At 46.3% G+C, this 12,380-nt stretch overlaps 1 protein-coding gene across 9 annotated transcripts in view; it reads right to left on the minus strand.

Annotated features, from left to right (window-relative positions):
* Positions 1-12,380, minus strand: part of ENOX2 (ecto-NOX disulfide-thiol exchanger 2) — a 1,066,406-nt gene that overhangs the window by 202,761 nt on the left and 851,265 nt on the right. For all 9 annotated transcript variants that reach the window (XM_069214160.1, XM_069214117.1, XM_069214142.1 and 6 more), the window contains one exon: positions 10,539-10,745. In XM_069214160.1, coding sequence (XP_069070261.1) covers positions 10,539-10,745 — 207 coding nt within the window. The remainder of the gene's footprint in view (positions 1-10,538; positions 10,746-12,380) is intronic.

Raw genomic sequence — 12,380 nt, forward strand, 5'->3', positions numbered from 1 at the left:
GAGGCCAAAACATCGGTATCATAACCAGAAAATCCTGGACTCGCTGCTCGGGAGGACAAGCCCGAAACTGCACTGTGTCCAGAACGGCTCTGATGAAAGGGAGCTTTTGAGACAGAGTCAGGTGCAACTTCGGTATGTTTATAGTGATCCCCAGCGAATGCAGGAACTTCTCCGTTGTCTGAAGGTGGTGGACGAGAGCCTGGTGCGTAGGAGCCTTCAACAGACAGTCGTAGAGGTAGGGGAAGACTAAAATCCCTAACATGCGCAGATGAGCTGCTACCACCGCGATCACTTTGGTGAACACCGGAGGGGCACTGGTGAGACCGAAGGGGAGCAGGATAAGCTGAAAGTGCTCGTGGCCGACCTAGAACCGCAAGTAGCACCTTTGGGCAGGCAGGATGGATCCTGCAAGTCCAACGCTACCATCCATTCTCCTTGGTCTAGGGCAGACAAGACCTGAGCAAGCGTGAACATCTTGAATTTCTCCTTTTTGAGGAAAAGATTGATGTCCCGCAAATCCAGAATGGGGCGAAGACCCTTGTTCTTTTTGGGACTTAGAAAGTAGCGGGAGTAACAACCACTGCCTACTTCTGACATCAGGACCCTTTCTATAGCTCCCTTAGCCAAGAGAGCCATAACTTGTTTGCGGAGCAAAATTAAGTGATCTTCCATCAGCCATTCTTTTAATGGCGGTATAGCGGTGAGGGAAAGACTGGAAGGGGAGTGAATAGCCCTTCTGTATGATCTGCAAGGCCCATTTGTCAGATGTTATGGACAGCCAGTGAGGGAGATGAAATTGAATCCTCCCTCCAACTGGACGCGTGTGGTCTTGCAGAACCACACTAGGAGGACTTGGGCGCTGTGGAGGAGGGCGGCTGGGTGGTGGCCGACCTCTGGCGAGAACCTCTGGGACTAAAGGTACCACGACCTTGTCCTCGCACTGGATGCTGAGATGATGGAGGACTGTGGCTGATTTGAGGGTGGCGTGGTACCACACCCCTTCTTAAGCCTTCAAACTGCGAAAGGCAGACTGCTGATGAGCTGGCACCGAGAGGCCCAAGGATCTGGCCGTAGCTCGAGAGTCCTTGAACAGCTCAAGCACTGAGTCTGCCTTTTGTAAAAAATTGCATGAGCCATCGAAGGGCATGTCCATAAGGTTTGTCTGGACATCCCCTGAAAAGCCAGAAGTACGAAGACAGGTGTGGCTTCGAAGGGCCACTTTCGATGAAATCACCCTGCCCAGCAAGTGGGTCGTGTCGAAACCAACCACACAAAATCATAAACTTGGCTGCGTCTCTCCCATGTTTGACGGCTTGAGTGAGAGTGTCTTGTATGCCCTCCGGGACCTGGGGCAGCACCTATGCCACCGTATCCCATAAAGTATGGGGAAAACATCCCAATAGGCATGAGGTGTTTATGGACCCCAATGTCAGGCTGGAAGAAGAAAACATTCTTACAAAGCTGATTCAGCCTCGTGGATTCTCTATCTGGGGGAGCGGAAGGGAAGGCACCATGGGAAGTAGAGGTCTGGACCACCAAGCTCTCTGGGGTGGGTTGTTAGGTGAGAAAGCTAGGGTCAGTAGGAGCTGGTCGAAGGCAGGGGCTGATTGTCCTATTTACAGGAGCCCCTGTGCTGGGTTTGGACCACTTCCCCAGCAGGACATCAGCAAGAGCTTCGTTGAGGGGTAACATCGGTTCCGATGTGGAAACCCCCAGCTGATGCAGCTCTGTCAGGATGTTAGTCCTGACCGGCACAGTAGACAACTCTAGGTCCAATACCTCAGCTGCTCTACGCACCACCATGGCATGTGAAGCTCCCCCCTCCGTAGCCACAGAAGGAGGTGAGAGCATGCCAGTATCTAGATGCAGTCCACTGGCTTCCCCTAGACCCGCATACCAGTCCACATGCTCCAATCAATATTCTAAAGGGTCCTCAGACCCTTCCCATTCCTCACCTGTTCGAAATAAGCCTTAGGCACTGATCTGAGCCCTGTTGGCGCCGTCGAAGTTGGAATCGGCGTCATGGCTCCAGATCATCCGGAACCACCGGTGGGCACTGGTTGGGGGGGGTTGGGGGGTGCCCCGAGGACCTCATGTGTGAAGAAGAGGACTTGGGGCTCCTGGAGCAGTCCTGCGCCAACCAAGGTCGACTGCCAGGCCACCATGAGCTTCAGAGACCGCTCTCAAAAAGCTTTTGGGGTCATGGCCTGGCAGTCTGAACACGACTTCGAGTCATGGTCTCTGTCGAGGCATCAGAGACATACCTGGTGGGGGTCCATCACCGACATGGCGCGATGGCATGCACCACACAGCTTAAACCCAGTCTTCCTCGAAGACATCTTGCACAGACTTAAAAGAAAAAAACAGACAAAAAGGCCAAAAAAGGGTAGCTCGATCCTGGACCTGCGCTTAACCAGTGTGCAAGGAAAAGAACTGATGCACGCACGCCAGGGTGGTGCCTTTATAGGCAACCATGACGTCACAGATGGCTCCAAACGAGGCTGACAACGCCACGCGGAGCTGAACAACGTCATCTGATGGCACATGCAGGGTACTGCTCAGCAAAAAATTATAGATTCCAAGCTGATGCCAGGAAATTCTAAGGCAAGGAATCTGCAGCTAGAAGTCTCTATCACATATCCTTCCACTGCTGCTCCTGATAGGGGTACCACTCATGTTTCTTCCGCCACCTAGTCAGTCCACAACTTGGATTTTTGTTTGGCTCTTTGTTGCCCTACGGGATGTTTCCCCATGTGATGTGCTTATGTTGGGGTTTGAGTTTGGGTGGGGGTTGGGATTAGGGGCTTTCAACCAGTTAAGTGGGTTTCTTTTGTTATGGCTGTTGTTTTCTGATTCTGTCTCATATGCCGCACACCCTGAGAAACATCCTGCTGCTGTCATGTAACTATATGTGTGCGAACTGCACTCCTGCTTCCCAGTGACGTGACCCATAATACCCCTCTGGGCACTAGATGACTGGCATACATTGTCTGACTTGAAACGTTAGAAGGCTCAGTGATAGGCAGAAGGCACGATTAGTGCACGCCTACCTTAAAAGACACCAGAGAGACATCTGCTTTCTTCAGGAGGTCCATTTGACTCTGGCGACTGCATCCTGCCTGCACTCTCAGTGGATCGCAGAGACCCACGCTTCCCTGTTCTCTAAGTATGCATGGGGCACTGCCATACTCACTCGTAAAGGAATGCACTAGCATACACAACACACACTCTGCAACAGATAGGGGAGATACACCATTGTCGCTGGTTTGCTACACACACACCCAGTAATTCTAGTCTTGGTACATGGTCCCAAAATGGACAGCCCGGAGCTCTTCGCAGAACTATGGTGTTTTACTACCACTATGGGCCCTGGCACTATTCCTTGGGCTGGTGATTTTAATGTCATCGTAGATCAATCTGTGGATCGATCAAGTGTTACTAGGTGTCCCCATTCCAGCACAGCTGCCTAACTCCAGGCGCTCATGCGTGATAGTCAACTGCAAGACGTCTGGCATTTAAGACAAAATAACAGCACTGAGGGCACTTCCATCACGTCCACTCACGGCATCTAGTCTAGAATCGACTACTGGCTGCTCACCCGAGACTCCCTTATTTGGACCACAAATGCCAATAATCTCCCTCTAACCCTATCTGATTATGGTCCTGTCCTGCTGAAGATCTTCCCTCCGCTAGCCTTCCTCTGGGCCTTCACTTGGAGATTAGCTCCGAATGCCCTCTGAGATGCTATCTTTCAGACAAAATCCAGGCAGCCACACTTGAGTGTTATGCCCACAATGAGGGCTCAGTTGACCCCTGTCCATGCTATGGGAGGCATTTAAGGTCGTCATCCGGGGTGGTTGTATAGCAAAACAGTCGGGGATACTTAAGGCGATACGAATGCAACTTGCTACACTAGAAATTGATATCCGCGCTCTTGAGCTTGACTTCTTTATAACGAGTAATGTGCAAACCCTTGCTGCCCTCAGGCAGAAGCTTTCAGCTTACGAAGAGGAAGCACTTCAGTAAACCCACTACCTCCATATGGAGGCAGTTGTGAGGCACTACGCTGAGGGTGACTGCTCTGGCAAGATGCTGGTGAGCCTGCTCCATAAGCCTGGGCCAACTTCTATGTAACCAGGTGCGCTCATGTAGGTCATAATCAGTCTGACAAGTTCGTCATTGTTCTACTCAGTTATACCATGCTACCACCACTCCAGATGCTGTGGATCTGGATGCCTACCTTGACAAGCTCCAGCTTCTCTTACTTGATCATGCACACCATATGTATCTTGATGCCTTCTTCACAGTGGAAGAGATACTACAGGTGATTCAGAGCCTCCCCTGGGAAAAGCGCTGGTCTTAGATGGGCTCACTGTGTCCTACAAGGAATATTCCTCGCTTCCCGCCCCACATCTACTGTCACCGAATGAGGACCCTCTTTCCTCAGGCCAATTACTGCAATCCCTACAGGTCAACGTTACTATACTGAAGCCTGACAACCCTGCTAATAGAAACAACTTATATGGACCACTCTTGATGATAAATGTCGATAGTAATATACTTGCCAAACTGATCACCTTCTGCCGCTACTGTCTGACATTGGCTGGACCAGTAGGGATTTGAGCGGCGGCGCTGGACGGCCCACAAACTTTGGACGGTATTCACCTTCATGTAATCCATACACCCCTAAATGGGCTGCAGTGCTGCTGGATGCCACCAAGACATTTGATTCCCTAGAACGGTCATATCTCCTTCATGTACTCCTGCAGCTTGGTATCAGTCCACGGTTTCTACGCACGATCAACCTACTCTACACCTCCCCAGTAGCGTGCGTTCACCTCAATGGATTCATTTCTGGCCCGTTCTTGGTTACAAGTGGGACTATTTGTGATAGCAATGGAGCCCCTAGCCACTCGAAATTGCGAACATCATGGCTGAACTTTACTACCTGGGGAATACTGGTATGTATGTACGCAGACAATATTACCTTCTACATCCGGGAACCCCAAACAAACTTGTCCCCCATTATTGAAGAGGTTGTTCAATTCAGGCTACTTCAGAATTCACATCCATTGGTCCACATCTACTCTCTTTCCTCTTACCCCAAGCACGTCTGTTCAAATGTAAGTATCCCCTACAGTGGGCAACTGAGCCAATTCAGTATTTACAAATTTGGCTCAGCAGAGATATTGACCATTTGTGGATGGCGATTTATGGAAGGGCTATGACCTGGTTGTAAGAGAGCATGCCAGCCTGGTCTAGATTACATCTGTCCCTAGCAAGGAGGATCGCCATTGGCAAAAGGATTGTCTTACCCAAGTTCCTTTACCTGTTTATAAATTTTGATCCTGTTCACCGCACAGTTCTTGAAATGACTCTGCACAAATCTAGTCTCCCTAGCTTGGGTGGGTACATAGACAAGGGTGGCATGGGAAATGCTAACATTACCTTTCCAGCAAGGTGGCCTTAACGTTCCAGACATGCATCTATATACTCACTGTTTACAAGTTCAATACCTAAACTTGTGGCTATATCCCACGTTGTTTCAACCACACATCGCGGTGAAAACAGATTAGGTAGCCCCCCTGGTATCTAGCCACTGTATTATACCAGTCCTACAGGCTCCGTGCACTGGGATTGACACTGCGGCTTGCGCTCAATGGGCCTGGTGCGGCCTGTGTAGACGCACCCGGCTTCACTGTGTTTATGCTTCCAACATACGACTTGCTCAAAATCTGATCCTCTCCCTGATGAAGGGACTTGTCAGTGGGCTTGCAGACCAGGTCTTTTGAAATTTGAAGATCTCTACCCAAATTACTAGTTTCTCTCCACTTGGCGCAGACATACATCCCCCCCTACAGCACTTGACATCCTCCTCCATCACCAACTCTGCACCATATGTCGAGCTCTACGCGATACATTCCCTGCCCCCTATGCTGCACTACTTAGAACATTTAATAACCAACCCCTCTCGTCGTAAACTGATCACCCACCTGTATACTACAATGCAATAGGAGGCGCCAGTTTTTCTCCACTTGGAGCCAGGGCTGCCTGGGAAGTGGACATAACGCCTCCCACAATCTCTGAGGCACAATGGGTTTACCGCTGCAGACAATCTGTAGCCCTGTTGCCCAACTACAGACAAGGACTCATCAACTTCAAATTCCTCCACAGACTCTCTCGCGCACCTGTTCAACTGCACCAAATGGAATGACTGCAGATGCATGCTGCATGTGGTGTGCTGATCAGCAGGCTACCTTCCTCCACCTCGCTTGTGAGTACCCTAATGTAGAAAACTACTTGACTAATGTTAACAGAGAGGTGGCCCAGATTACTGGCCACCTCTTGCCGCATACACAACAGGGGGCCCTTCTGGGCTATGTAAAGGAGGTTCCCTCTGTGGCCCAACGCCTTATTGACATGGTACTGCGCCTGGCTAAACAGAAGGTGGCCATTCTCTGGGGCAGGTGTCCCACGCCTCAAACTGTGGAGTGGCTGCAGGACGCTGCATACTGCCGGGAGCAGTTTATGAATTATTGGGATCTTATGCTGACGCAAATCCGCTAAAGTGATATCTGGAGGCCTCTTGGGCTACATTTGGGTCAGTGAGGAGTGGATGTGACTCAGACCACTACAGTGAATCTGTGTGCCCTGGGGGCAACCCCTCCGCTTGACAGCGCCCCTGATTAAGACCCCATCCTGAGGATTAGACTGGCCCTTCTGTTCCACTCCCTGGGCATGACCTACAGAGGATATTCGCTCTCTGGGTTGATGTTCCATTGTGCTGCTTCATCCCTTATAGTGTTCCTTGCTTTGTTTCTACTTCAAAGAACTGTAACTTGATGTGAGAGGCATGTATACTGCCCCTCTTCTTTCCTCCCCCCTTTCAATTGTGTGTTGTTACCTTGTTTGCTGTTTTCGATAAATAAAAAGTGAAAAATAAGGAGTGGGTCATCACTCAGATAGTGGGCAAGTGGAAGGGCAGGGTGGGTGTTAACACTGGTGCCTCAAAATGTGCTGTAGCTTTAACACTTCAATTCTACATATTGCCACCTATCATGGAGGTGAGCTACCAACTAATTTACGTGCCATGCTATTAAATTGTTGGCACCTCCCAAGCTTGGCCTAGTCTTTATCTGTTTCATATAGTAGCATTAACATTTTTCCCTTATGAAGAAAAACATGTCAGACTTCATTGTTGATCTGGTGAACACTCATCAGAAGGTTCGAGATATATATATATATATATAGATATATAGATATATATATATATATATATACACATACACTAAAAAACCAAAGGCCACAGGGACGTTATAGTTAGGTTTTGAATTTACTTGTACAAAAGCATAGAAATTCAATAGTTATAGTTATACTTATCTCAAGAAACTATAATTCATGCCCTAAGGTAACTATAACACACAACCGCCATGCATAGTTTTCTCATCAATAATTTCACTGCAAATGTTGCAGCGATATTATCAATGATGTCACAGAAGATGTCATAAGTGATGTAATACGTACGGTAATTAGCAGTGCATGGCGAAGGTGCGAGTTATTCTTACCTTAGGGCTCTAGTTATAGTTAATTGAGATAACCTCAACTATAAGAGGTGAATTTCTATGATTTTGTACAAGTAAATTCAGAACCTAACCATAACGTTCCTGTAACCTTTGTTTTTTTAAGTGAATTTCTATTTTTTAACGTAAAGTAGTTTTCATTACTATACGTTAATACAACCACAGCTGCGGACTGCCTTTGGCTGTGCGTGGTGGCGGGCCACAGGGTCTGTGCCAACCCCCTACAGCCACCCAACCTTGCACCACAGATGGCCATCGACCATGTGGGATGGGGTTGGTTGCAGGGCCTGGCCTGAATGAGAAATTTTAGGACAAATTAAAAAGAAAAGTGTATTTGTCATTTAAAACCAGTGAGCTTACCTTTCAGTATAAATCTTTAACTTTTGAAGTTTAAAATAAATTAAAGGGAAAAGATCACAGACACACCTGAAGCAGAACCCTCAACTTATAGTGTGAGGGTCTGTGAACTTAACGATTACACCACAGGTGACTCCTTACCCTGCTGTTTCCAGACATACTTATGACATTCAACCCACGCATGTGATAGGAAAGAAACATGAATGTTCCCTCACTAGGAAGGTTTAACAGTCAAAACACTAGTGAATAAACAAACACACTGCCAAGTGATACTAGGATTTGAACCTTCAGCCTACTGAGTGACAGCACAAGACCTTGACCATTAGGCCAGAAGTGACTCTGTTCCACTCTGCGTTCTAACATAACTATATCATTCGCACCAAACATTTTGCTAGTTTGACGCTTTGAAGTCATTACATGGAGAGACAACTGCAATGACAATCTCTCTCTCTTTCTCTCTTCCTTCCCATTATGGGATGGAAGAGAGAGTGACAGGACAGCAAGGGGAGCCTCAAGGGCCCAGCAGTCCTAGCCTTCTCCCAGCATCCTGCAGGGGCCAGCATTGCTCCACCAAGCAGAGAGCTACCGTTTATATCAGCTCCCTGCTGTGGGACCAATGTTTTCATCTGTTTGACAGCTCTCACTTACAGAAAGCAGACTTTGCTTGCCTTTTTTCTGGTGGTAACTGTACATAGCAGGGACATAGAAGGAGCGGCTCTGAGGGGTGGAGCTCCACGAGGGGAGTCACGCAGGTTCTCTCCAACTGTGAGTTTAGCCCTGGGGAGGTGGCGATCCCGTGGCTGTGGGGGTACGAAACAAAGCCCCTTTTATTTTTTTTCATGTTTGCCCTGGAGAGGAGGCAGTCCCCAGGGCCGAGTGACCTTCTTATTTTTTACTTTAACCCCAGGACCTGGCCACCCGGGGGCTTTAAAAAAAAGAAAAAATCCCTCCGAGACCCCAGCACCAGAGCTAAGGGATTGGTATCGCTACCCTGGCCCCTTTTATCTTTTTTTCACATTTATTTTGAGGAACTCGGCTGAAGCAGAGTCCCAAGATGGCTGCTAACACTTTCTGGTTGAAGAGTAGGCAAACAATCAGAGCTGTGCATTTTCCTGCACAAGCTTGTCATTATTCTCAAAGTTGTTGCCTCCACAGATCTACAAATTTGTATTTCCTTAAACTTCTCAAAAAACACTTAACAGATTTACACCAAATAAGCGAAAGTGTAATCTGCGTACTGAAAACTAGCTCTCTGCCAAATTTGGTGAAATTCCATCCAGTAGTACGGGCTGTAATCGTGTATGGGAATAAACATGGGAAACACAACTTTTTCTAGGCCCCCGTTAGACAGATCACCCCAAAACTTTCCGTGCGCAACAAGAATCACCCGGGCACTTTTTTGGGGAAAATTTAGTGAAGATTCTTCAAACGGTGCCACAGATATAGGCAAGTCAAAAAACGCTTTTTCTATGGAAACATGGCCCTAACTATAACTACCTAATGGCGACTAGGTACTATATATATATATATATATATATACACACACACACACACACACACACACTAACAGGTGGTAACCGGATATAAAACTATATTTAGGCCCTGAACATGAGTTTGGCGGGCAGAAAAGCCAGCCCACCAAACTCCCACAGTTGAGTTACCGCCTATGTGGCAGACCTCCCGCAGCCCCTATTATGAATTTCTCGCTTGGCCAGCGGGAAACATCCCACAACATTGACACCAGCTTGTAATCGAGCCAGCGGCAATGTTGAGGTGCTATGCAGCCAGTGAAAAGCACGACGGGGCTGGACCCTGGCACCCCATCTCCACCGGCTTTTACATGGTGTAACCACCATGTAAAAGCCAGCAGAGAGGGGTCTCGTAATCCCCAGGGCAGCCCTGGCGGATTAAAACTACCAGAACGACCAGGCCGTTGGCTGGCAAAAAAGTGCCAATGCTGGCGGTCCAACTGTGGCATGTTTGCCACGATCATAATGTGGAGGCTGGACCGCCGCACTGGTGGCAGTTCGACCGCCACCGCGAGTCTGGCGGTCCTAGGACCACCAGACTCGTAATGAGAGCCTTAATGCTTATTATTTACTAAAAGATGACTCCCACATATTCTTGTTTGAATTTTTGGAACTTAGCCCTTCACACTCAAACAAACCACCAAGGCTAGGTAGTTGTTAACTCATTTAACCTACTAGATGAACTCAGAAACAACAGTGGATAAACTTGGACACAATTACAACATTATTTACTGGTACCAAAATTTATATCAGTAGCAAACAGATAATTAAAAATCAGTTTTGATTTCTAAGAGAAGAGCAAAACAATGACATTCATTCATTTCTTAACTTTAATAACATCAGCAGCCTTTTAGTAGTCAAATACGACATTAAGATTTTTGTGTAATCCAAGACAATGAAAAAATACAATTAGTAGACAAATTAAAATACTGTTTAAGCTTTCATTGGCTTCAACATCTCAGTCTCTTAAAGTAAGATAATATTGTCCATATTTGGGTTTTCTTTTAGAACGCTATACTATTCACTTTTGCAGTGTCATTTTCTTGATCTAATTTCTTTCAGCATAACTCACCAGAGAGGTAGAGAGCCTTGTCTACCATGAACTCCTCTGCAAAGCGAATGTGGCAGAAGTTCTTCTTACTCTTACGTATGGCAATTATCTCGCCACACTGCTCAAAGATCTCAACAATCAGTTGCTCAGTCGCGTTTTCTGGTAGTCCACCAACAAACACTGTCTTGCATCCTGGGGGCCTTTCTCTGGTGGCTGGAGGTGGAATATCTAAAGGTCAAAGAACGAATCAAATTATTAAAATGTCTTTTTAAGAAAATGATGAAAAATACACAGTGAAAAACGTAGTTATGGTTCTGGCTCAATCGCATTAAACCACTGAAATTCATCAGTTATAGTTAACAAGGGATAAACTCCATAACTCGCATATCCTTGAGGGCGCTTTTCTTTACGTCTATACACCTAGTAAATTGGCGTTTGACCATGGCAGGCAACGTTGGTGACACATTACACCAACTCAACAAAAGCACACTTTAGGAGTAAAGTTCAACTTTCATTTAATGTCTGCTGTAAATTCGTTTAGTGGATTGGGCGGTAGTCAATAGCAAAATTTCCTATAGGAGCTAAAATGGGAAAAGACATTTTATTTAACCCCATATTGTATTTCCCTTGCACGGATCGGCATAAGATATGCAATGTCGACCCTTAACTGACTACGCAAAGCATCTGTTAAAAGTGGTGTATATTCGTTCACAGAGTCAAAAGTTATAGCCAAATGAAAAAATGGCTTTTCAGTGGAATGTGCAGGTGAACCATGGACACAAAGTGGCAACTGCCACTGTATTCTCTTTAGAAAAAAAAAGAAGGAAAAAAAAAAAAGAAAAAAAGAACAAAGGCATGGTGATGCAACCACTACTGATGGTCACATAATTCCGCTGTCATGCACATGCATGATGGGGTATTTACATAAATGCATCACAAAGCATGTGCACACCAGTCGAATAACGTTTGCAACATTTGCTTTTCTTTTTTATTTACCAATCCAAGATAGCGGATGATACTTGGATCAATAAAAATAAAAAACAGGACTTTTTCTGTGCAAAAGCACATTACAGAATAAAAATGAAATAGTCTGGGGTGGTGTGGGCAAGTGGAAAAGCATAGCACGAGGGAGAGAGCAACACCGGGGGCTGGGGAAAGGGACACAAAGGAGAGAAGAATGTGAAGTATGGGACATGGGAAAAGCAAACAAGAAAGAAATAGCAACAAGGTGGCAAGGAAAAAACACGATGGAGAGAGCAATACAGAGCACAGAGGGAGAAGTACACAAGGGAGAAAGAGAGAAACACATAGCGACAGTGTTGGGCATAATCGAGGGGGGATGACACAAGGAAGAGAGCTAGAGAACACGTGCATTCTCATGCAGTGTTTAATCAAAATAATAACAAACGTTCCATAAAAAGTGAGCAGTAGAAGGATCAAGTCATTCAATAAAAGGGATGGTAAGGAGGCTATGCTTCAAATGAGATACAAACCCAAGAAGGTCAAGACGGGATAAGTAAAGCCACTGAATAAGTAGGAAGCAAATGAGAGTGAGAATAAAGTCAACGAATGGTGAGTAATGGGTGGGTTGTAAGCCCTTTTAAGTTCTACAATTGGTCTTTAGCAACCAGACAGTGCTGTCTGATAGGTGAGACCAAACTATGAGGCGTAAGTCAACATAAGACCATTCTATACATTTTATCCATTATGGATTTTTTGTATTACATTTATTTTGGGGGAGATGGTTATTTAAAACAGGGAAATGTTTATTAAAAAAGATAAGTGCAGTACTGGACTGTACTGTGGTTCTCTGCAATACAAAGCAAAGAAAAATAATTGTGTATTTATGAATGTAGAAATGCA

This window comes from Pleurodeles waltl, chromosome 2_1 (genome assembly GCF_031143425.1).
Source record: "Pleurodeles waltl isolate 20211129_DDA chromosome 2_1, aPleWal1.hap1.20221129, whole genome shotgun sequence".
NCBI classification, from domain to species: Eukaryota; Metazoa; Chordata; class Amphibia; order Caudata; family Salamandridae; genus Pleurodeles; species Pleurodeles waltl.